Raw genomic sequence first — 24,536 nt, 5'->3', positions numbered from 1 at the left:
ATATTAATGAGATACAAAATATAAAATATGCTCTAGATAGTGAATTTAAGATTAAAGATTTAGGTTTTTAAAAGTTTTTTCTTGGTATCGAAATAGCAAGGTCTGCTACATGTTGCTACTCCTATGGAAGCAACATTGAGACTGTTAAAGAATCAAGATAAACAATTAGCTGATCCTTTGGTGTATCAGCGATTGATTGGTAGGTTAATTTATCTCACTAATAGCAGGCCACATATAACTTTTTCTATCAATACTATAAGTCAATTTTTATCAAAACCAACTAATGTTCATTTAGTTGCAGTAAAAAGAATATTGTTGTATCTTAAGAAAGATCTAGGACAATGTTTATTCATGCAGCAACATCTAAATTAGCATTACAAGTTTATTCTGATGCAGATTTGGCCACTTGTATAGATACTAGGAGATCAGTTACTAGCTTTTGTGTTTATTTGGGCAGGTCCTTGATAAGTTGGAAGAGCAAGAAATAAGTAACAGTGTCAAGATCTTCTATAGAAGCAGAATATAGAGCCATTGCAGCAGAGGTTCAGTGGTTGACATACATTCTTCAAGCAATAAAGATCAAATAAAAGCATGCAGTTCCCCTTTTTTGTGATGGTCGGTCTACAATCTATCTTACTCATAATTCCACTTTTCATGAGAGAACAAAACACATAGAGCTTGATTGCCATTTTGTCAGAGAAAATTATAAGGCTAGTTTGGTGCATCCTTTACCCATTTATAATGTTCATCAAATAGCAAACGTTTTCATAATGCCATTGCCACCAACTTATGCATTTATATGTCCAAGCTAGGAGTGCTTAATATTTGCCATCCATCTTGGGGGGGGGGGGTAATAGAGTTGAAATTGTAATTAGAAATATGGCAGGGGTAGTTGAGTATTTTATCAAAAGTCTAAGGATGTATTAGCTTTTAGTATGTTGTATATATAAGTGTTAACTATTAGAGTTAGGGTTCATTTTTCTACAATCTGTTTCTTCCCTCTTATATTTTCTTCCTGTAGATTTTCTTATCTTCTTCAATGGTAGAATGATTTCATTCTTTCTCTAATTCTTCATCTTGTTAGTTGCAGCTCCTTGTCCGTTATGATTTTGTCTCGCTCCCAATCCAAAGAAGAATGATACATTTTTGTGAATCTTATTATTATTATTATTATTATTATTATTATTATTATTATTATTATTATCATGAATGTGATCCTGTTTTTATTCATGGGAGTTAGTGAATAAATTTTTTGTTTTCTGCTGCGATTCTAACAAGACCTCCTTTACTAGACATCTGAAGAGTCATTTTTCAGTTCCACTTGAAGAAGAGGGAGTTATTTCTGCTGAAGATGAAGTTTTGCAGAAATTATTTCGCCTCAAGGATTCTATAAAATTAAAAAAGAAACGATGAAAAGAGTAACTTATTGTTGCTATTTGAAGCTCTTCACTCAGGATGAAATGACCAAAGTTTGCAATAAAGGGAAATTGGAAAACCTCTCAAAGCTCCGACTATAAAGTATGTGGACAAAGGGAAGGTTATCATCAATAAAGAATTATTACTCAAACGACATCACGTCTTGGAAACCTATAAATCATTCACCTACTCTAACATAACATGAAACATTACACTTACATGTGTCAAGCTTAAAATGGAGTCAACATGGTAGTTATCATGATGCCTGCTAAGGAGTCGGCTATACGGTTACCCATAGTCATAACAACATCATATGTAACGATCCACCATCGAAAAATTACGGATTACACATCAAAAAGCAATTGTTTTCCATCAGGGTCGAATAAATAAAGTGTTATAGACACTTTTAGGATGGGAGAAGCCCTAAAGGAGATTCTGGAGTCTAAAGAGGGGACATATGATAACATGAGAAATAATGTTAATATAGTGCCACCATCTTAGACTGATAGAATTTTCCGGAGTACTAGAAGCCATCAAATTCACCCAACAAGGATATTGTCTTTCCTCCAAACATGTGGACCAATAGAAAGATTTCCACATCCTGTCCAAACTACATCCCACCAGGATCGTTTAGAATCCAGGAAGTCTAAAACAAGTAGGATCCAACTTGCCTAAACTATCTTCTAATGACTCCAAGGACGACAATTCCTTATAAATACATCTAAATATCACATAATCAATGTATATACCCATATTCTGTAAAATACTCCCTCTTATACATCACTTATTTAGGCATCAGAGTGTGGTCACTTGTCAATGGTCTCCATCTCACTATCTTTATGTCATATCTCAAGCACCAGAAAGATATTGTCGGAGTATTGAATCATAGAAACTCTGATAACATTTACCAATAATGAGAGGATAGATGTTTTTCAATAATAGATTACTAAGAAAAAATGAAATAAGAAGTTGAGAGGTACTCCTCATTAATGAAGACTCTTAGCGATTTAAAAATAAACTGAGTTTTTGGAATTAAATTTTATCATACTCTTTAAATTTTAACTTACTAGTTGATGCAGCGGAATAAACAGACTTTCGTCCTAAACGACTGTTCGCGCACGACTAACGAAAATTGGAAGAAAGAGAATAAACTCTGAAATTTTATTAATCGAAAAACTGCTTACATAATGGGGGCGTCGAGCCTTTATATAGGCTGACAAATAAAACCTAATTCGAAACCTAAAAGGAAAAGTAATAAAAAACACGGAAATAATTGAAAGTGCGACAAAAACACAAAACTGCCGTTTTGATGCCCAAAACGACCTCAGGTGGCTAAAAAACACGTTCACCGACCAATGGATTTGATGCAATTGGCCGAATCCAATAAAATTAGGGTTCAAAATCGTTAAATTCCAACAACCCCGTTTTAACTTCAAAATCTCAATTTTGCCACTGGATCAGCTTTCTCCAAATAGTTCAAGGCTTGCTCCACTTCATCACTAGTCTAATAAAAAAATTCTCTTAAATTTTAACTTAGGAGACTAATAAAGAATTCTCTTAAAAATGCTCTTACAAATTAAATTAAAGGGTTAATGCATTAAAATTAAAAAAAAATGACAATAGGTATAAATAGAAAAATAGGAATTTGAAGACATATATGTATAAATTTAATTATTCCGAAGAATCTCAACATAGTTGAATCTTCGTAATTAAGTTATACCTAATTGGTTATTACCCCTCCGTCCAAATTACGTAATTTAATTTGATCAATTAGAAAAAAGAAAAAGAAAAAGAAGACTTATTTGAGCAATTGAAGAATAGGAGTAGTAGTAGTACACACTCTGAGGCAACCTAGATGATGTCAACAACCTTTGCTTTCTTTTCTATTCTATAGTTGAAAAAGACAAACCAATACATCGAAACTAAAACCCCATCAAATCAAATCTCTCTCTCCTCTCATTGGCTAAATCCAACAATACCTGTCTTCTCCTCTCTTCTGTTCCCATTCATTCACTCGATAATACTAAGTCAAATGGGATCCCTCAAACCCTTTCTCTGATCATCTTACTGAGAATGTCCCAACCTCATGTCTCTTATAGGTAAATCTATTCTATTTGCCTTCTTCTTTCTGGGTTTTCTTTTGGATTTGACCAATTTCAGTTTCACTCCATAAAGTTTGCTTCTTTCTATGTGTCAATATTTTGGTTGCATTGGGGTTTCATGCTGATTTTCCATTCATTTGTTATCTGGGTTCATTGGTATTCCCGATGACTCAAATTAGGGGGAAAAATGAACTTGTATCATTGAATAGATCTTTTCTATTCTGGAATTCTATCTGCATCCTTATTCAATTGTCTTTATTGCTTTAAGAGTCTATGTATGTGTATTTATGTGAAACTATGGCTTAATCTCAATTGCTGTTTTGGTTGAATCAAGGTACTTGCGATTGGAACTACTAGTTCTCCTTATCAGCTGGATTGGCTAATGTGTGCCTACCTTTTTGTGTATGATTTCCAATTTCTTTGGATTTCCTGTCAATATGGCTTATTTTATATATTGTGTTCTCTAATTAACCCAAATTCTTGGAATCAATCTGCTGTCATGTGAACTTCATCCCAATAATCTGATTGTGTTAAGCTAATATTGTCTAATGGTGAGGTTTCATGTGCACAGCTTTGACTTTCAGGCATTCCTGTGAGTTTAGCAGATATGACCACTAGATTACTTCTCTGTGGCATTGCTACTCTGTGCAATATACTTGTATTCTCAATTTATCTTTTCTAGTGATTGCTTTTAGATTAGTTGAAGTTTTTATCACATCCTATGCATGGATTCTTCTGGAAATGAATGGGAACGAAGAATCGATATAATCGACCAACTAGTTTGGAAATAAGGCTTGGTTGTTGTTGCTGATGCTGCTGCTGTTGCATTCGGATTAATTTCGAAAGTATTTCTATCAGGCCTTATTTTCCACTTGATACTTGGGTCGTCGTCTTGTCGCTACAAATTGGGTTTTAAGCTTTGGAAATCACCATACTGTTTTCACCCCTCAATGTTCTTTTCTCTTTTTCGCTTTCTGAATCTGTTGAGAGGCTCTAACTGGGGCTTAAGCTAGACCTGCAGACGACTCCAGTACCACTACTGAGCTAAAAGCTCATAAATTCCTCTTAAGGAATTCATGCAAACCTTCTTAATTCCGGTGTCTCTTCTCTTTTTGTAGGAGAGGTCTTGATGACCTTGAATTGCCTTGATGTTTTACAAAGTTATGAGAGCAAGATCTTCAAATTACTTGACATTTTTATCTGCTATATCCATGTGAAATTCACTGATGTGTTGGTCCATTATGCTTATCCTCTTTTGCTTGTAAATTATAAGCTGCTTTATTAATGTCTGGTAGTGATATCTTTTACATTCTCCTTTGCAGTTGTGGGTCATGTGGATACCCTTTGAACTTACTATCTTCTAATCGAATTACATCCGGCATAGATTCTGAATATCACAAATCTATAAGGAAAGGTCATATTTCCTTCATTTCTGTTGACCTAAGTCGTTTCACACAGGTCGATGAGGTAAACTGTCTGCCTTTTTATTGGGGTCGTCATCGTTCAAAAACTAAACTCCTTTGTCGTAAATGTGGGGTTCATATAGGCTATGGTTATGGAGACTCTCGTGCTCTCTGTGGTTTTGATTCTGTTGCAACATCTAGCCCGGTTTATAAGAAGTTCACAGTAAAAATCCAAGCTTTACAGCCTTCAGAAGAGTGCTAACAAAGTAAATATGGAAAACCATTCAAATGAGGGTGTTACCTCCATCATGCACCTTTCCGATGATTGCCTCTATATTATTTTCCAATTTCTTGACTGTAGTTCTGATCGCGAATCATTCGGGTTGACTTGTCGTCGCTGGCTTAATATTCAAAACATAAGCCGTCGATCATTACAATTCCAATGCTCATTCTCCGTTTACGACATTGCATCGTTGTCTTGGAGAAGCACTGTTATTGGTGCCTACCATCTCCATAGACTGCTTGCCCGTTTTCAGCAGTTAAATCATTTATCTCTGTCTGGTTGCACTGATCTACCCGATTCAGCTTTAACGCCATTACAATTTTATGGTTCACAGTTGCATTCCCTTTATCTGGATTGCTGCTTTGAGCTCACAGATAATGGACTTTCCCTGGTTGCAACTAGTTGTCCTTTCCTAACAGTGATTAGTCTTTATCGATGTCATATAACTGATGCCGGATTACAAACTTTAGCTATGAATTCCCCAGCATTGAAGCGAATAAATCTTTCGTATTGTCCACTTGTTTCTGATTGTGGACTGAGAGCAATTTCTCAAGCATGCTATCAGCTTCAGGCAGTTAAGATATTTTGTTGCAGAGAAATAAGTGGTACCGGGTTTTCAGGGTGCTCGCCATCCTTATCTTACATAGATGCTGAATCATGTAACCTTCAACCGAAAGGGATTGCAGGAATTGTTAGTGGCGGAGGGCTTGAATACTTAAGCATGTCTGGTATAAGCTTGTCTATTCCGCGAGATGGTTTGGCAGAAATCGGTTGTGGTCTTGCCATGAGGCTTAAAATCCTGAACATGCGAATGTGCAGAAGTATAGGCGATGAATCAATCATGACAATTGCAAAAGGGTGTCCATTGCTTGAAGAATGGAACCTGGCATTGTGTCATGAAGTTAGAATATCAGGATGGGAATCAATTGGAATGAAGTGTAATAAATTAGAGAAACTTCATGTGAATCGGTGCCGGAATTTATGTGATAGAGGATTGATGGCATTAAGAGAAGGTTGCAAAAGACTTTCAGTATTGTACATGAGCACAGGTTCAAGATTGTCTCCTGCTGCAATACTCTCTTTCAAGTTGTGCAGAGGTAATGTTGAGATCAAGGAAGAAGAAATTATGTTTATAGGACCTGACTGGAACAGATGGAAATCAATTCATTCCAATGTTTGAGTGGACAATTCATAATTTTCAAATGCTTTTTTAGCTTTTGATTTCCAACTTGTTTTGGAAATATGATAGTTGCCTTTTCAAACTCTCTAAACTCTTGGGATTGGATATTGCTATACATGTTTACTCAAAAGCCATTCAGTATTTCAAATAAATAAAGGAAAATACTAATTACTAGCTTTTTGTTTTTGCTTCATAATACAATTTACAAGCTTGTACTATAATCTATTGTTAGAAGATTTTAAAATTATTGTATTTCTTTTTTTTCATAAAGTTGAGTAACGATTTGAATGCACTAAGCAGGAGTTTTCTTTTGGAAACCCTTTTAATTAAAGCTAAAACACAACATCGAAATAGTTTCACGGTTTTGGGAAAGAGCTAATTTAACCTCCTGCGTATAAAATAATATAATTTTATTTGTAATGTTTGTCAAATAGTGCCGTTAAAAGTCTCATTAATAAAAAATTAAGATATCATATAATTGTATTGTTAATCCCTCTTCACCTAGACTGTTAGGGATCGTAAATTATGGATAGTAGCTGGAAAAAGATCAACCAACTGAATAATTAAATGTTGTGTAAATTTCTGGTAGTGAAATGTTTAATTACATCATTTGACAAATGTTGTAAGTTGTACTAATTTTTTTTACGTAAGGTCTAAATTATTTTTCTCCTAAAATCTTAATGTTATTTTAGTATCTTATCCCTTAAACTTTTAAAAAGTTAAATTTCAAAACTATTTATTGTTTAATCTTTTTAATATTTTATTTATTTATTTTGCATAAAATAATAAAGCACATTAAATTAAGGGTAAAGTACAAAATAAAATAAAATTATGTAGTTTGGTCAATTTGTAAATACAGTCCCATAGTTAAAAACTTTACAAATAAGGGCCTGTGTGTCATTAGCAAACAAAGGAAAAATGTGACAGCGCTAGAAATTGGTAATGTGGCACTTTAGGTGAAAAATCCATAGTGTTATTTCAATAGTCGCACTGCCTCATCTGAAAGAACATTATGCATAAGCTCTTTACTCTTTCTAGTACCAGTAGAAGTTTAAGAAACTAGAGAGGGGTGAGAAAGAAGAACGAGAAACAGAGAGAAAGAGAAGATTGTTGTATTCATTCATAGTCTTCAATAGAAAAAGTGTAGAATATAACTGTTAGGACGTGATGAAAGGCTTTGTCCCTCAATTTGCAAGTTCATGAGCAACAGTATCGCATTTCCTATTTTCTATTCGCACACAAAGTTTAACTTAGGAGTAAAGGTTTCATAGTTCTGATTTTTAGCAATTACATCCACATAACTGTTATCCTTCTCTGTTAGGATATAAAGCCTATATTGTCTCTTAAATTATAGAACCAAATCAATTAACAAACATTCTCCTCAAATTAGGAAAGGAGTTCATAGCTTTTGCAAAACTTATCAATTAAACCATCCGTTTTATTTACCTTGGTTCAAAGGACTTCTTGTCACTCATATTGATGGCAAGAGAGTCTGAAACTGTGTGAAGAAATGTTTTGAGTCCGGATTATATCAGTGCAGTCCCTTATGAACACCTTCTTACTGGATCAGCAACAACATCATTTACATTGCCTTGTATTGTTTATTTAGTTGTTGGATATCCAGAAGTTTGAGAAGAAATTGGTAGCAGAAATCACTTACCTTGTTTCATATAATTAAGAATTGTAACAGGTTAATGAAAAGAAGGGTTTAATTGATGGATTTTATTAAGGTTAAAGACCCTATTGGTGATTTGAGGAGAATGAAGGGTTGATTATTTTTAGTTATATAGCTTAGGGAACAAATGGATTTTATGCCCCATAAAAACTAAACTTTATGGAGAATATGGCACTATAAGAGTATCTCCAACGCTCTCCAGAAGGAGCATTGAAGATGCTTATATATTGAGGGTTGAAGTCGAACCCTCCCTATATCCTTCCCTTCTTTAGGGAAGTTCAGAATTCTTCCCTAAAAGAAGGGAATGAAAATGGTTACCTATTTTATAGGGAACATTAATTTAATGTGTTATTATATTTTTTATTATTAAAGATATGTTTTAAATGTAAAAGATATTATAATATTAATAAATGTGGTATGTAAAATAAAATAAAGAAGAGAATATTGTTTTTAGAGAAGAAATTTGAATAGTGGATTGGAGAAAAAAATAGGGATTGAGAAAGAAAAAAATAGAGAATTAGGGATAAAGAAGGAAATTAAAGGGAATTGGTTGAAGATGCTCCAAGCCAAACCTAATAACTAAATCATTTGATTAAAGCATTATTTGACCTAGACCTCTAAAATGTTGGTTTCACCACTAGCCTTTTATTTCGTAATATTTGTTTATTGGCCTATTCAAAATATTAATATTTACTATCTTATCTATTATTAGATAACATTTACTACAAGATCTATCAAAATTTATAAAATCTCAAGCAATAATTTACTAAATATGCTAGTTGATACTTTACCAATTTTAATAGGTCATGGAACAAATGTTAATAAATAATAAGTAAAAAAATAAGCATTTTGGATAGGTTATTAGGAAACTCTAACAAAGTAATCGATCACATGGTAAAACTAACATTTTGAATAGATTTATCTAATCGTGCTTTAAACCTTAACTCGATATTATGATATAGAAAAAAGAGAATACCACCTTATTATTATGCCATAATAATAAACTATCGATGTAGAAAGTAATATTTTAAAGGGTAATTAATTTATTAGTTCCTATATTTTGACAAAACACATTGTTTAGTTCCTGTATTTTTAAAAACACATGGTAAGGTCCCTAACATTTTTCTCAGTGAACTGTTTAGTCCTTCCATCTGTTTGTTAGATTTTTTACCGTTTATGAATTCGAAAATAACTAAATTACTCTTTACTATTTACCTTCAAATTTCAGAAGAGGAAATCTAATTTAGAAGAAGAAACTATTTGTATGGAGAACAAGAAAAAGAACAGACCCAATGCTTACGAATTTGAACGATTAAGAAGAAAATCAAGAAGAAGAACACTCAAAGTTGATTTCAGATGCAGTAGAGTTTAAAGAAAAGGAAAATAAAGGAAAAGAAAAACGCAAATCCAAATTGACTAACAGAATCTTCATGAGAGTCTAATGGCATGGACTAAACAATTCACCGAGAAAAACGTTAGGGACTAAACAGTTCATCGAGAAAAAGGTTAGAAATTTTACCGTGTGTTTTTTAAAATACAGGGACTAAACAGTATTTTGTCAAAATATAGAGACTAATAAATTAATTACCCAAGGTAATAAAATGAAACTCACATTCCCACTAAAAATTTATCTCTTTCATTCTCTCTAAAAGCACCATAGGTGCTTTTTATTTTTAAACCTTCTCCCTCATCTCATCTATTATTTTATCCTCACTTTTTGGTTTCCATATTTTTTATGCCTTTTGATTTTGTTTAAAATATGTACATCTTTGATTTATTTTCCAATTGATTTGCATTTATTACCCGTATTTTTATTTATTTTTTACCTTTCGAGTTTAATAGGTGTGGAAACAGTTTATCTCAACAACTAATGGTTGGTACAACATAGATTATTAGATCTACGTGATTTCAGTAAAATCAATACATATTATTTATCCAAGAGAAATTCAATGATGAAATTTGAATTACATTTTTCTTTCTAAAACTATGAAACTGTGGAAAGTGTTAATATTTCATTCACGTGGCTTTGTCATACGGCATCCATCCTTTACGCAATCGCCTCACATGATCCAAGGATTTATACTTTCGTTATACTAATTCTAGGACAAACGGTGGATATTGATACACATGGTTGGATGGTACTATAAACATCTTCAAAAAATATTCCTTAACTTAGATCAGTCGATCCCTATGAGAGATACGGGATCATAAAGAGTGTACCCATCCACATGTCAAAGAATATACAAGAGAATATTCCTTAAGATATCAAAAAGCAAAACTACTTTTGTGTTAGCCCTTCTTAACATATACTTTACAAAATTCTTCTTTCAATAACAGGTTATTATTTGGTATTTGAATTATTATTCCATGTTTGATAGGCTAGATTAAGATATAGATAAAATATTACATTTTACTATATTACCCCGACTTAAATTACATAACATTGATTTGAGGGACAAAATAAATTTTCCATCATTACAACAATTTACCTCACATCCTTACATCACCTCTTTTAGCATAAGATGTGAGGGATAAGACTGTTATATTTCCCTTACCTCCATACCCAATCTTTAGAACAAACATGAAATAAAATAGTTGCATCTTTTATCCATATTTCACCTCCTTTATATTTACATTCCACTTATAAAAAATTGTACAATGTGACAAAATTTTACAAATCAATTAGTTTTTCATTCAAAATTGGTTAATTACCTCCTATGAAAATACTTCGGGAGACAAATATTATCAAATAAACAACAAATAGCAAATGACAAGATTTTGAAACATGAGCTAAATATGCCTTCATTCCTTCAATAAAAGCCTAAAATAAATAAATAAACAAACAGGGTATACTTTTCATACCCTCTATACTTAAAAAAACGTCCAATTTCCACCCCGAACTTATTTAAATTGAACTATTGATTCCCTTAAATCCACATGATAAAGCAAAAAACGATTTTAGACGAGTTGAAATACCTATTATTTTAAACAAGCTCAAGAAAGCAGCAAATCACTTTAAAGAAATTCATAACGTAAAGATGATGTTTCAAAAGTATAAAACTGAAATTGACTTTTCTAAATAAAGTTATAATCGAACCGAGCTCTAACCTACGCATGCTCAGCAGAAAATGGACAAGTTCGAACTCGATTAAGCTCAACATCTTGTTCAAACTTGATTCATTAAGAAAATTATCCAATCACAAGTAGTCGCGAACAACTCATTTATTTGTTCACAAATTTTGCTTTCGAACGGCTCATTAGCTCGTTAATGATGTTCATGAATTTTTCCACAAACATTTCATTTATGAACATTAATTAAAGTTCCATATAACCATTACCAACTTTATAAAAATACGATTACTAAAAAACTGACCGAGTCAAGATACTCATGAGCTTATTCGTGAATATTACGATTGAACTTATACATAAACTTATTCATAAACCTGAGCAAATTTTCACTATACTCAAACTCGGCTCATATGCAAATTAAGCCTCAAAATCGTACTCAAACTTAACTCGTTTATAAATCGAACCAAACATGATCAATTTTTTATAAAGTCATCGAGCTGCTCATGTGAACCCTATTTCTAAATAAGTAAAGGAGATTGGACATCTATTAAACGACCCTTTTTTTCCATTCATTCTTCCAACTAAGAACGGCATTAGTTCTTTTTCCACCTCATTACCCATTAGAATTTAATATTATTCATTTTATTTTTTAAAACCTTTAATGCTCATATGGCACTGGTTTCCTTTAACAATAAATGTGCTATTAAATAATGTGTCTCAATACATCGCTTTCACTATCCCTCAGTATATAATTGCAGTTGACGCATTCAGTATTGTAATTTTTTCCAATACATATTCGCAATCGCAAACCATACGAAGAAAATTACTTTCAAATAATATTACAAATGGAAAATAATTTTCCAGTATGCATTACAATCGCCATATATCCAGATTTCAGATCCTTTTCCAGAAATCCCAATGCGTAACATCTTTTATGATTTTTATAATAATTTTGAATTGAATAGCTAGCCGCCTCATAATAATTCTAATTGAAGTTCTTACTATTTTGAATTTGAACATATTTAATTAAACAATATTTGTGGCTTTCAATTTACCAGATAACTCATATTCTAGTATTTCTTAAGTTGCTTTATATCACGCCCCTATCCCCATAGTGGAGCCTTTAGTAATTAGTACAGATACACAAACATTTAGGCACAGATATTTCATGGCGTATGCTGGCCTAATTTTGAGAGAGGGAGAGACCTTTATTTCAAGCAGAGAGCAGATTACCTTAGTAAGCCAACCTTAACACGTGCATCAACATCGATCATTCCAAAAAATTCAACCTTGTTTTCCTGACGAGAGTGAAAACCGATACCTTAGCTTTTAGGATTCACCCCATACATTATCCCATGCAGCACCTGAAGCAGGAGCACTCTTAGGAGCCTCAATGAATTTATGATTCCCATGTGGGTTATGGGGTGCAGGAAGTCCGTTAGGTCCAGGTCTCTCAACATTCCTCGGTTTTGTTCTGATTCCCAACACTCTCAAAACGAATCTTGCAAGCTCTCCGTACAACACGCCTGATCGATCAAAGAGCTACACAACACAAAAGTACTGAGTTATTTTCCTTGCACTTTAATGCCTCACCCTGGCTGAGGCAACACTGAAAACTAATTCATTTCGAAGTTTCCATCTATTTACAGGTAGGAGAAGTGAATCATAATTTGTTTCTTTAATAAGGTAAAATTTTACCTGGAGCATTGCAGTCATGAACATGTGAAACGCCTGGGTGTTCTGGTCTATTAAAATTGAAATTCGGCCAAAGAAGTTCACAACACCTTGCATCTGCCATCATTACATATCAACTTAATACAATTTTCGTTTGTTGGAGATAAGAGCAGTATTTATTTCATAAAACAACTACTCTAGTAAAAATGTCATTGGATCATTGCCTTTTTTAAGCAAACAAAATCAGAATCAGTAAGATAAGCAAGAATATCAAACAAACAACATTACTAATATACTATACATTTCAAAATAGTAGATATTAGTTAGCTAAATTGGCGAAAAAGCATACTCATACACATTAAACTACCAGTTTTTTCCCTTGATGGCAAAGAAATAATTTCAACGAGTCAATAATAAAAAAGGCACTAAGACCTAAGATCTGGGAATAATGAGTATTTTTCATCAGATTGGAGAATGTAGAACTACTCATTGATGCTTAAGTCTAATCAGAAAATATGAGAACAAGGCAACATTTATTCGCTACATGCTATGAACCATCCTGAAATTTCCTACATCTCAAATATACAAGAACAAAGGATATTCTCACTGCTATCTAAACTTCAAGGAACAAATCCATGAAAAACCATACGGGTGAGAGGAGGGTGGTGAATAAAGACAAAGAAGGAGAGGGAATGAGATTCCTTACAACTCGCAAGAAAGACATCCAAAAACCAGGAGGAGATGGTGGAGCACCAAATGGATTGTTAGGGTCTTGTTCACCATAAGGACCCATACCCATTCCATAGCCACCACCCATGGGACCACCATTATACATTCCCCCACCACCATACATGCCACCTCCATACATACCACCGCCATAACCTCCTCCTCTGTACATGTTGTTTCCATACATTCCACCACCATAAGACCCTCCAAGACCACCATATGAAGACCCAAGCATACTGGAACCATATCCAGAATTATAATTTAGGCCAGACCCATATCCTCCTGCATTGGACAGAAAAAGATAATAAGCACATGCACAATTATAGCTATAGTTGTTAAAGCATAAGTCATGATGAACAAAAAAACACCTATAACCAGGCAAACAATATAAAACCACATGAAAACATTATATTAAATATCAAAAACACGAGTTAAGTCCACAGAGACATATACTTAAGTACCTAACTAATGCTAATAAACTAATAAGCATTCATTGTCAAACAAAAAAAAAATTCAAAAAAACTAATAATCATCATCAAGATCCTCCTCAAGAGTAATACCGTCCTCTCCAAAGTTTCCACTATATTTTCATCTCCAGTTTCCTCCTCTTCATATTCATCCTCCTCATCTATAAGTGACATACATGGCCTAGCTCTCGCATGAGGAGTTGTTTTTGCTTTTTCCTTTTCTTAGACTCACACTCCAGGAATTCGTTTTTTTTTTTCAATTCATGGCACTCCACCTCAAGGGTTAAAATCAAGTTTACTAGATTAGATCAGTGGTTGAGATTAATCAACTGTTAAAAAAACACTAATCAAAACCCTTAATGTTACTGAGGCGCACCTTGATGAGAGCCTTCGAAGCTCAGGCGAGGCGCACAAAGCGAGAGCCTTTTAAACTGCGCCTCACCTAGGGGAATTAAGGCTCACTACCTTGCCTTGCCTAAAGGCACGCCTCAGCAACTATGATTATAGCTAGGAACTACTGCCAGTCCAACAAGTCAGCTAATTTCATAGTGTTTTTTTTTTTTTCCATTTGCTGGATCCAAATGCACTAGGAAAGTGAGCGTCCTATAAGAACAACCTTCATTCTTTAATTAGTTCATTGCAATGGTGAGAGTCAAAAAGTGACGACAACATTCAGAGTCAGATGAATGCCTACAAATATATTAACATATTGAATATGATGAAAATATACCTGCATATGTACTGTTCCCGTATGTTTGCTGCTCCCAAGGCCTAGCAGGTACAGGCCTACCAAGAGAATTTGAGGCCATTGTTGTATTTCTATTGGCAGCTGAAACAATTTCACCCGGCTGTGCTGTTCCAGATGCCTCAACTACATCACTGGTGCTACCAGGTGATGGCGGCTTAAAAGGTGTAGGACCAGAAGAAGAGGCGCCAGCTCGTTCCCAAGGCTTAGCAGGTGGACTACCACCTGAAATTGAAAATTTCGGTTTACAAACAATCTAAAAACAAATTGAATGTGCTAATAAAAAAAAAATTCCATTAATTTCAAATTCTAAAAATTCCAGCCAACATTACAATACATGTCCGGTTATCCTTGACGCAGATAGAACAAACAGTCGAATGATTTTGAAGAAAATCAAAGATAGTACTCATCAATGATCGATTTACCTATAACTTAAACAGATGAAATCTCCAATACTGGAATTTTCCTCAATTTTCATGGCTGAAATCTGATAGAAAAAGAAAATCTACGAACTACTAAGAAGATAACAAACCTATCATATTCACAGGAAAAAATCAACAATCGAGTAAGGAGTAGGACCATTGGATACAGAAAGAAACCCTAGGTGATCGATTCGAAACCCAAAATTGAAATAAAACAATCATAAAAGAATCCGGCGAGCACGTGAAAACGGAAGAAGATAAATCAAAAGGATAAACTAAAAAGAAAATGAAAATTGAACCTGTTTGCTGGGAGTTGGAGTCCATGGACGGTGGAAATCAAGGGCTGATATTATCTCCGTCCACCGCACATAAAAGAGAGAGAGAGAAGTTTGCCAATAATTCGTGTGTGGAACTGGAACTAATTGTGATTTGGCAGACCGCGTTTTCTTTTTTTATATACTAGTAGTATATTATTGGTATTGTTTTCGCCGTGGAAAACACTTGGAATTTACTATATATAATCCGAATAAAAAGAATATTTACTTTCAAATTCCAACCGAACTTGAACATGAATAGAATAAATATAAACTCATTAGCATAACAATAGTCAACCTAGCTTAAAAGCTTTAAATCAAGGGCTTTTATGAAAATATGAGAAAAAATAACCCAAAATAATGATATCAACATCTGTAAAAAAACAGAACTTTATAAGAAACAATAGAAGTAGTTATTTAGTTGCTAAATATATAATAAGCTATTATTGTTAAAATGTGAAAAAATTAATATGACTATATTTTAAATTAATTTATAATAATTATATAAATAAAAAACTAAACAAATGTTAGTTTTATGTAATGCACGGTATGTTTAATACTTTTTACATAATTCCTCGTCCAGAGGTCTTTCTAATTTGGGAAAAGTGTAAAAATGCCTTATGGTTACATTTGTTTTCGATCGGCACCTTTATGGTTTACAAATTTACAAAATGGATTTCTTGAGATTCACTCCGTTAGCAAATACAGACCAAATTGACTAACGGTATTAAAAGTCAAAGTGAAAAGAGTTAATTTTGTCCTTATATTTATTTATTTTATAAATGAACCCCCCTTATTATCTAATTATTACAAACAAACCCCAAAATAAAAAAATAAAAATAAATTACACACCATCTTTTCCATCTCTTTAATTTCTTGTTTTTTTCTTCTTTCTCTCTTTTCTCTCTTATCTTTGTTAATTTTTTTCTCTCTAAAATCAATTGAACATAAAATTGTTTTCCTGCATTAATTTTGCTTCAAATGTGATGTTTTATTACGTTTTTTTAGCCACTAATTAACTTTTTTTTGTTATTCATGTGAAGTTTGAAGATTTTTGTGTCTATAACAATCCTGACACTCCTAATTCGTATCCCAGTTAATGTATCAAGTGGAACACTGTTCTTTTTAAGGAAGGAATTGGTTGTGAGTGGCATTGATAAGCTTTCAATATCAAATGTGTTCCCGGAATCCATAAGGTAATAAACATGCCTCACTTGAACCTTTCTTTTAGATTTGTATTTCCGTGAGAAGAATGTTGTCGATTTTATGTATTTTAAGTCGTCTGAAGAATTATTGTCGTCAATTTCATATTTTTTATTCATATAGCTTTGGAGTACTTGTTCACTGTGTGGATTTGCTTCATGCTCTACAAGGAATATGATAACATAGCATCAATGAGATTGTGTTTCTTGGCTTCGCAAGGCAGGCGTGCTGAACAGTTCACAGTAAGCTGGAAGCTAATATTTCTTATAAACCCAAAAACTTGCATTATGGAAAGATGATGATGCACATCATAAGTATATAAGATCGATAAGGCAAGGATGAACTGTTTAAAGTTTCCAGAAAACTTAATTAGGATACTTTGTCTTTGTTGATATTATGCATATATAAATTCTGCAGGTAATGGTGAGGAATGTACCATATGTTTCTAGTCGCGCACTATCGGATACAATGGATCCATTTTACAAAACTAATCACCCAAATACGTGTCTTTGTCAACAGGTAACACAGTTTCATAGTGATGTACACGTTGAGTATTATTTTTTATTTGCGTTTCACATGGATTCTACAATGGCTATATGAACATAAGAGGATGAAACAATCTTATGTTCAATTGATTTAGAGAGAGAGAGAGAGAATAGAGAGAAAGAAGAAGAAAAAAGAAATTAAAGGGAGATGGAGAAGTTAGTGTAATTGATTTTTATTTTGGGGTTTGTTAGTGATAATTAGATAATAAGGGGAGTTAATTTATAAAATAAATAAATATAAGGACAAAATTAACTTTTTTCCTTTTGACTTTTAACATCGTTAGTCGATTTGGCCTGTGTTTGCTAACAGAATGAACCTCAAGATACCATTTTGTAAATTTTTAAACCACAAAGGTGTCAATCGAAAACAGATTTCATCAACCAGGTCTTTCTTTATTTTCATAAAATTGAATTACTCAATGTAATTCTTATTAGCTTGACCAAATCAATTTAATAAAGAAATACAAAACAAAAGACAAAGGAGGAGATACAATAATGAACTTATGTGGTTTGTGCCAAGGGGCTCGGATAAAAATTGGAATGGCACTACAAAGTTTATCATTAAGAAGATGCTAACATATCAAAATTAAAAACAATTGACAGAATAACATGTAAACAACACTCTAATGTAGAAAAAACAACCAAAACCATAGTACAAAGCCAAAAAGAATTCAAAGAAAATATAACCTTGGTAGAAGAAGTGTCACATCCGACCCTAAACGACCTCAATCGGCATCGGACGTGAAAATAGAAATGTCACAATCAACACTTACCAGTCTCCAAATGATCCAAATATTATAAATATCACACTTTTCAAGAATTCCTTTAGATATATTATAAAATAAAGGGTAAATTCCAAAAAAAACTCATGTGGTTTGATGTTCTTCCAAAAAAACCCTTGTGGTTTGTTATTACAAAAAAAAGGACTGTGGTTTGCGCCGTTACCCAAAAAATGGAAAATGGCTTAACGGTGTTAAAATGCTGACGTGGCACAGGGGTAAAGTTGGAAATTCGAATTTTTTTTATTTTTTTATTTTTTTCTCTCTCCTCTTCTTCTTCTCCTTCTCCTTCCTCCTTCTTCTTCCTCCTTCTCCTTCTCCTTCTCCTTCTTCCTTCTTCTTCTCCTTCCTCCTTCTTTTTCCTCCTTCTCCTTCTCCTCCTCCTTCTTCTTCTTCCTTCTTCTTCTTCTCTCCTCTTCTTTCTTCTTCCTTCTTCCTTCTTCCTTCTTCTTCTTCCCCCTCCTTCTTCTTCTTCCTTCTTCTTATTCTCTCCTCCTCCTTCTTCTTCTTCCTTCTTCCTTCTTCTTCCTCCTCCTCCTTCTTCTTCTTCCTTCTTCTTCCTCCTCCTCCTTCTTCTTCTTCCTTCTTCTTCTTCCTCCTTCTTCTTCTACCTTCTTTTTTTTCTTTTTTTTTTAAGTTTCGGAAATTTCCAGATTTCTAGAAATTTTTCAGAAATCTGGAAAATTCCATATTTCTTCGGAAATCTGGAAATTTCCAGAAATCTAGAAATTTTCAAGATTTTCCGATGGAAATCTAGATTTCCAGATTTCTTTGGAAATCGAAAATTAAAAAAAAGAATGGAAGAAAAAAAGAAGAAGAAGGAGGAAGAAGAGGAGAGAAGAGAGGAAGAAGAAGAAGAAGAAGAAGAAGAAGAAGAAGAAGAAGAAGAAGAAGAAGAAGAAGAAGAAGAAGAAGGAGGAGGAGAGAGAGAGGAAAAAAATAAAAAATAAAAATTCGAATTTCCAACTTTACCCCTATGCCACGTCAGCATTTTAACACCGTTAAGCCATTTTCCGTTTTTCGGGTAACGGCGCAAACCACAGTCATTTTTTTGTAATAACAAACCACAGGGGTTTTTTTTGGAATTTACCCTAAAATAAATTCATATTTCTACTACATTCAAGTCCTAAAATATTACCCAATACAATCAAATCTCCAAATGAGAGGCAAATGTCATAACTAAGGACAAAAGTCAATGACTTGACACTTCAACCTTGTCTATCAATCAGTAACTTCTCCTATACCTTGCTCTTTTTCACCTAAAACATTAAAACATTTAAAACGTGAGACAAAAATCTCAGTAAGCAATTATCAACTACATAAATTACTTATACTCAAAATAACTATATATATATATATATATATATATATATATATATATATATATATATTTTAAATTCTCAAAATGCATCACATAAAATTCATATTCTTAAAAATGATCTTTTTATGGATTAAACCATAATAAAATACTCAAAATAGTACATTTATCCAAATATGCAATTTAAAATATCAACCTTGCTATCATTACTCAAATACCACACATAGTCAAAACGTAAATCACTGTATTAAAATACTTAATATAAAACTCATATCCAAAATAGTTATATATATTTTATTTGTTTAAAATCTCAACTATACAAAATAAATAGGTTCGTAATTAACCATTTACTCGAATCAACCGTAAATCAATAAATATTTCATAAACTGTATCTTAATAAAAGCTTCATCAACTGTATCTCAATAGATACCTCACAAATCGTATGTCAATAATTACTTCACAAATCGTATATCAATAAATATTTCGCAAATCGTATCCATCCGAGAGATAATCCCCGTATGTATCAATCCCCACAATATAATAGAATCGAGATATCTCATAATTTGCCTATCCCGCATGGTCTTACTCAACACTTCTTTGTCATACCCGATAGGTCTTTCAACTGTGTACAAAAGCCGTATTTCTCACTAAATACGGACTTTAATTAAAGCCACCTATCCGGATTACTCTTGATGGATACTAAAAATATTATAATTTCATAATATAATTTAAAATCAGAAATATATATATATATATATATATATATATATATATATATATATCCCTCATAAATCAACATCATAAATTTTCTTAATACCTTTACTCAATAAATTTCCAAAATATTAAATCATACTTCATTATTGAACTAAAATCACCAATAAACAATTTATTGATATATTTATCAATAATAACTTCAATTTCTTAAAAATAACACATAAATCATCATATATAGACTTTATTTCAATAAATCATAATTTCATCAAAATTAATATTTTAACAACCTTTAATTAAAACTAAAATTTACTTTGAGAAATAAATTCATAGAAAACCACTCATTTACTCCTCAAAATATCAAATCTTACACAAATATTAATCAAATATACTAAGTTCATCAAAACCAAACTCAAATCATGTATACATAAACATATATTATAGGTTGAAATTGACATGCAAATACATATATAATTACTTCAACTTAACTTTAAGCTCATGTTAAAAACTAATTCATAAAAACTCCAATTAATCAAATGCATGTCAAAAATCATCACAAAAATTCAATTTTCTAGAAAATATAGAGTTATATATACATATATATACATAAAAACTCAAAAGGGTAGTTGATAGTTACTTACTTTAGCACTAATTAGGAAAAAAACACATTAAAACCTCAAATCTTCCCCTCTAATCTGCTTAGGATGAATCCATGCTAAAAAATCTCCAAATCAAAATCATACCATCGACAATGTGTATTAGGATGTCTAGAACCTACTGTAAAAAAATCAGCTCGATCCGACGGTTCAATCTCTAGATATCAAGGTATGATTGAAACTTGGTAAATTGAATGTTTGAATGAGAAAGAGAGGATGATGGAGATGAATTGGGGAGTTCAAATGAATTTCATTTTTTATTAGACTTGGGTATCCGTAAATACAGATTTAGAAAGTATAAATTTGTGTTCCCAATAAGGTAAATATCCATTTTGGTCCTTCTAAACTTTAACTTCTTTTAAAACTTACCCTAAACTTTTAATTTTACACTTAAAATATGAAATTAGTCTCCAAACTATATCCATAATACTCAATTAACTCTCCAATCAATAAGTAACTATAATATAACCTTATATTAGGGTATAATAATTAAAATTAGGGACACGAATGTGACAATTCTCCCCACCTTAAAAAAAAATCGTCCTCAAAATTCATGTTCTCTAATCTATCTTAATTTTCTTCCTCAAATAATCTCCAAGATCACAAAGTTATTTCAAATTACAAAGATTCATCAGAATCAACATAAGACCACGAATTCTAATGTTTCTTTCCATTAACTTCATTGTTTATCAATATCGACATTTTTGTAATAATCATTTAAATAGAACTCTTAGCAACTCTAAACTTCAACCTAGTTAATTCCATCACCAATAAATCCACAATAAAGCTTTAAATATCATTTGCTCAATTTTATATAATATGATACACTTTATGTTCATATCCTACTAGCATTAAACCAAATCTCACTTTAATAGATTTAAATCAAAATTGATTTCATCCATCGCATATATATCAAATATATTTCACCTATCTCCAAATTCTATAGACTTCTAAAAAAAATCACTTTTGAACCACTAATATGTATGATATTATATTTTTTTAAACCTCAAATAATCTGAATCAATAAATTGCATCAACGTATAATTTACTTCATCATGATAATAATACTTATATCTATAATTTTTCACTCCAATCATGATTTATATTATAATCCTCAATCATCATCATCAATCAAATATAAACCTTATTATTATAATATCATTTCCTATCAATAAGACTCATTTCATAAAATCTTAATATTCATGTCACACTTAAAATTTTCTATTTATTTCCTCAAATTCAATTGAACTACTATGCTTTTTTTTTTAATATTCACCACCATATATACCATTAATCCAACCAAAATAAACTTTAATCGTTTCTCCAAACCATATAGTCAAGGAATATATAGTACCTAAATTACGATAATCAATGTTTTTTTTTCTCCAAACTCCAAATGATATCTTTACACACATAGAAGTCAATAAAATTTATAATGTCATCCAATTTCCTTATTTGACCTATAAACTCTTAATTTGATCCGTATATAAATTTACACCATAATCCTCCAACTTCAACTAAAAATAACTTGACTATAATAAAAGTACTATACAAATTTAAATGTCAACATCTGCATCCTCAACTGCGTTTAAAATCAAAGAATTTTATCATCAACATTCATATTCTAATTATTTCATCAAACAATATTTATTTTCATGTATTAATCATCAAATCATGAACTCTAAGATTTTCTCCCACTTTAGTTATCATTGATCACAAACATTAGTATTTCTCTAAACATCATTTATATATATATATAACTCTTATCAATTCTAAACCTCAACCCAATGAAGTTCACCAATAAAACAATAATTTAAATTTCGAATCTCATTTATTCGACTTAAGATTCTATAATACAGTGAATTCATGTTAAAATCTCCAAATTATTAATCAACCTCCAAAACCATTAATTGAAATCTCCATGTTTTATCTCTCTCAATCTCATATCTACTATCTTCATTTTATCATTTTATCATTTTCTCAATTTCCTATATTCGTAAGAAGACCAACCTATGTCATTTCAAAGTCTTCTAGCCTTATTTCACATCTAATATATATAGTTGTAAGCTAACTATTAAACTCTCCAATATCAACTCCAAGTCATACTTAAAATCATCTATGTAACCCATGTCACCAAATATCAACTAATTTAATAATTTTCATACACCCAATATATTAGTAACCATCAAATCTTATTTTTACAACTCACTAACTAGTTACTAAATCCTCAAGAAATTCCAAATTATTTCTTAACCATCACCAAATATCCATATTCCTCAATTACTATCAACTATTTCTTAGCTATCACCAAATATCAATATTTCTCAATTACTATTAACCTTAGGTCCGAAGAATTTAACCTAGGCTCTGATACCAAACTGTCACACCCGACCCTAAACGACCTCAATCGGTATCAGGCGTGAAAATAGAAATGTCACAATCAACACTTACTAGTCTCCAAATTATCCAAATATTATAAATATCACACTTTTCAAGAATTCCTTTAGATATATTATAAAATAAATCCATATTTCTACTACATTCAAGTGCTAAAATATTACCCAATACAATCAAATCTCCAAATGAGAGGCAAATGTCCTAACTAAGGACAAAGTCAATGACTTGACACTTCAACCTTGTCTATCAACCAGTAACTTCTCCTCTACCTTGCTCTTTCTCACCTAAAACATTAAAATATTTAAAACGTGAGACAAAAATCTCAGTAAGCAATTATCAACTACATAAATTACTTATACTCAAAATAACTATATATATATTTTAAATTCTCAAAATGCATCACATAAAATTCATATTCTTAAAAATGATCTTTTTATGGATTAAACCATAATAAAATACTCAAAATAGTACCTTTATCCAAATATGCAATTTAAAATATCAACCTTGCTATCATTACTCAAATACCACACATAGTCAAAACGTAAATCACTGTATTAAAATACTTAATATAAAACTCATATCCAAAATAGCTATATACATTTTATTTGTTTAAAATCTCAACTATACAAAATAAATAGGTTCGTATTTAACCATTTACTCGAATCAACCGTAAATCAATAAATATTTCATAAACTGTATCTTAATAAAAGCTCCATCAACTGTATCTCAATAGATACCTCACAAATCGTATGTCAATAATTACTTCACAAATCGTATATCAATAAATATTTCGCAAATCGTATCCATCCGAGAGATAATCTCCGTATGTATCAATCCCCACAATATAATAGAATCGAGATATCTCATAATTTGCCTATCCCGCATGGTCTTACTCAACACTTCTTTGCCATACCCGATAGGTCTTTCAACTGTGTACAAAAGCCGTATTTCTCACTAAATACAGACTTTAATTAAAGCCACCTATCCGGATTACTCTTGATGGATACTAAAAATATTATAATTTCATAATATAATTTAAAATCAGAAATATATATATATATATATATATATATATATATATATATGTATATATCCCTCATAAATCAACATCATAAATTTTCTTAATACCTTTACTCAATAAATTTCCAAAATATTAAATCATACTTCATTATTGAACTAAAATCACCAATAAACAATTTATTGATATATTTATCAATAATAACTTCAATTTCTTAAAAATAACACATAAATCATCATATATAGACTTTATTTCAATAAATCATAATTTCATCAAAATTAATATTTTAACAACCTTTAATTAAAACTAAAATTTACTTTGAGAAATAAATTCATAGAAAACCACTCATTTACTCCTCAAAATATCAAATCTTACACAAATATTAATCAAATATACTAAGTTCATCAAAACCAAACTCAAATCATGTATACAT

The 24,536-nt window shown here is 31.6% G+C and overlaps 2 protein-coding genes across 3 annotated transcripts; one reads left to right on the top strand and one right to left on the bottom strand.

Moving 5' to 3' along the window:
- Positions 1–3,254: 3,254 nt before the first annotated feature.
- LOC136230927 (F-box/LRR-repeat protein 12) lies at positions 3,255–6,555 on the top strand. The gene is made up of 4 exons (XM_066020137.1): positions 3,255–3,515; positions 3,853–3,920; positions 4,841–4,985; positions 5,065–6,555. The coding sequence occupies exon 4, from the start codon at positions 5,194–5,196 to the stop codon at positions 6,382–6,384; it is 1,191 nt and encodes a 396-aa protein (XP_065876209.1). The 5' UTR covers positions 3,255–3,515; positions 3,853–3,920; positions 4,841–4,985; positions 5,065–5,193; the 3' UTR covers positions 6,385–6,555.
- A 5,556-nt stretch (positions 6,556–12,111) lies between these two features.
- Positions 12,112–15,617, bottom strand: LOC136229542 (peroxisomal membrane protein 13). 2 transcript variants are annotated; one of them, XM_066018400.1, is made up of 5 exons: positions 15,462–15,617; positions 14,726–14,965; positions 13,509–13,810; positions 12,827–12,919; positions 12,112–12,670 (listed from the first exon to the last, which is right to left on the bottom strand). In XM_066018400.1, exons 1-5 carry the CDS (start codon positions 15,484–15,486, stop codon positions 12,458–12,460), a joined length of 873 nt encoding a protein of 290 aa, XP_065874472.1. In that variant the 5' UTR covers positions 15,487–15,617; the 3' UTR covers positions 12,112–12,457. The 2 variants fall into 2 exon arrangements, with proteins under 2 accessions (XP_065874472.1, XP_065874473.1); XM_066018401.1 differs by lacking the exon at positions 15,462–15,617 and adding an exon at positions 15,273–15,408.
- Positions 15,618–24,536: the final 8,919 nt, after the last annotated feature.

This window comes from Euphorbia lathyris, chromosome 5, assembly GCF_963576675.1.
Source record: "Euphorbia lathyris chromosome 5, ddEupLath1.1, whole genome shotgun sequence".
In the NCBI taxonomy this organism is placed as follows: domain Eukaryota; kingdom Viridiplantae; phylum Streptophyta; class Magnoliopsida; order Malpighiales; family Euphorbiaceae; genus Euphorbia; species Euphorbia lathyris.
The sequence above is the reverse complement of the archived record's forward strand: the minus strand, read 5'-3'. Positions and strand labels throughout refer to the sequence as shown.

Excerpts from the sequence above, each read along its gene's own strand:
- LOC136230927 (XM_066020137.1), top strand. The coding sequence starts at position 5,194 with ATGGAAAACCATTCAAATGAGGGTGTTACCTCCATCATGCACCTTTCC.
- LOC136229542 (XM_066018400.1), bottom strand. The coding sequence starts at position 15,486 with ATGGACTCCAACTCCCAGCAAACAG. Across the intron at positions 14,966-15,461 it reads CTCCAACTCCCAGCAAACAG|GTGGTAGTCCACCTGCTAAG; the intron begins GTTCAATTTTCA and ends TTTCAATTTCAG. Across the intron at positions 12,920-13,508 it reads GGATGTCTTTCTTGCGAGTT|ATGCAAGGTGTTGTGAACTT; the intron begins GTAAGGAATCTC and ends TAATGATGGCAG.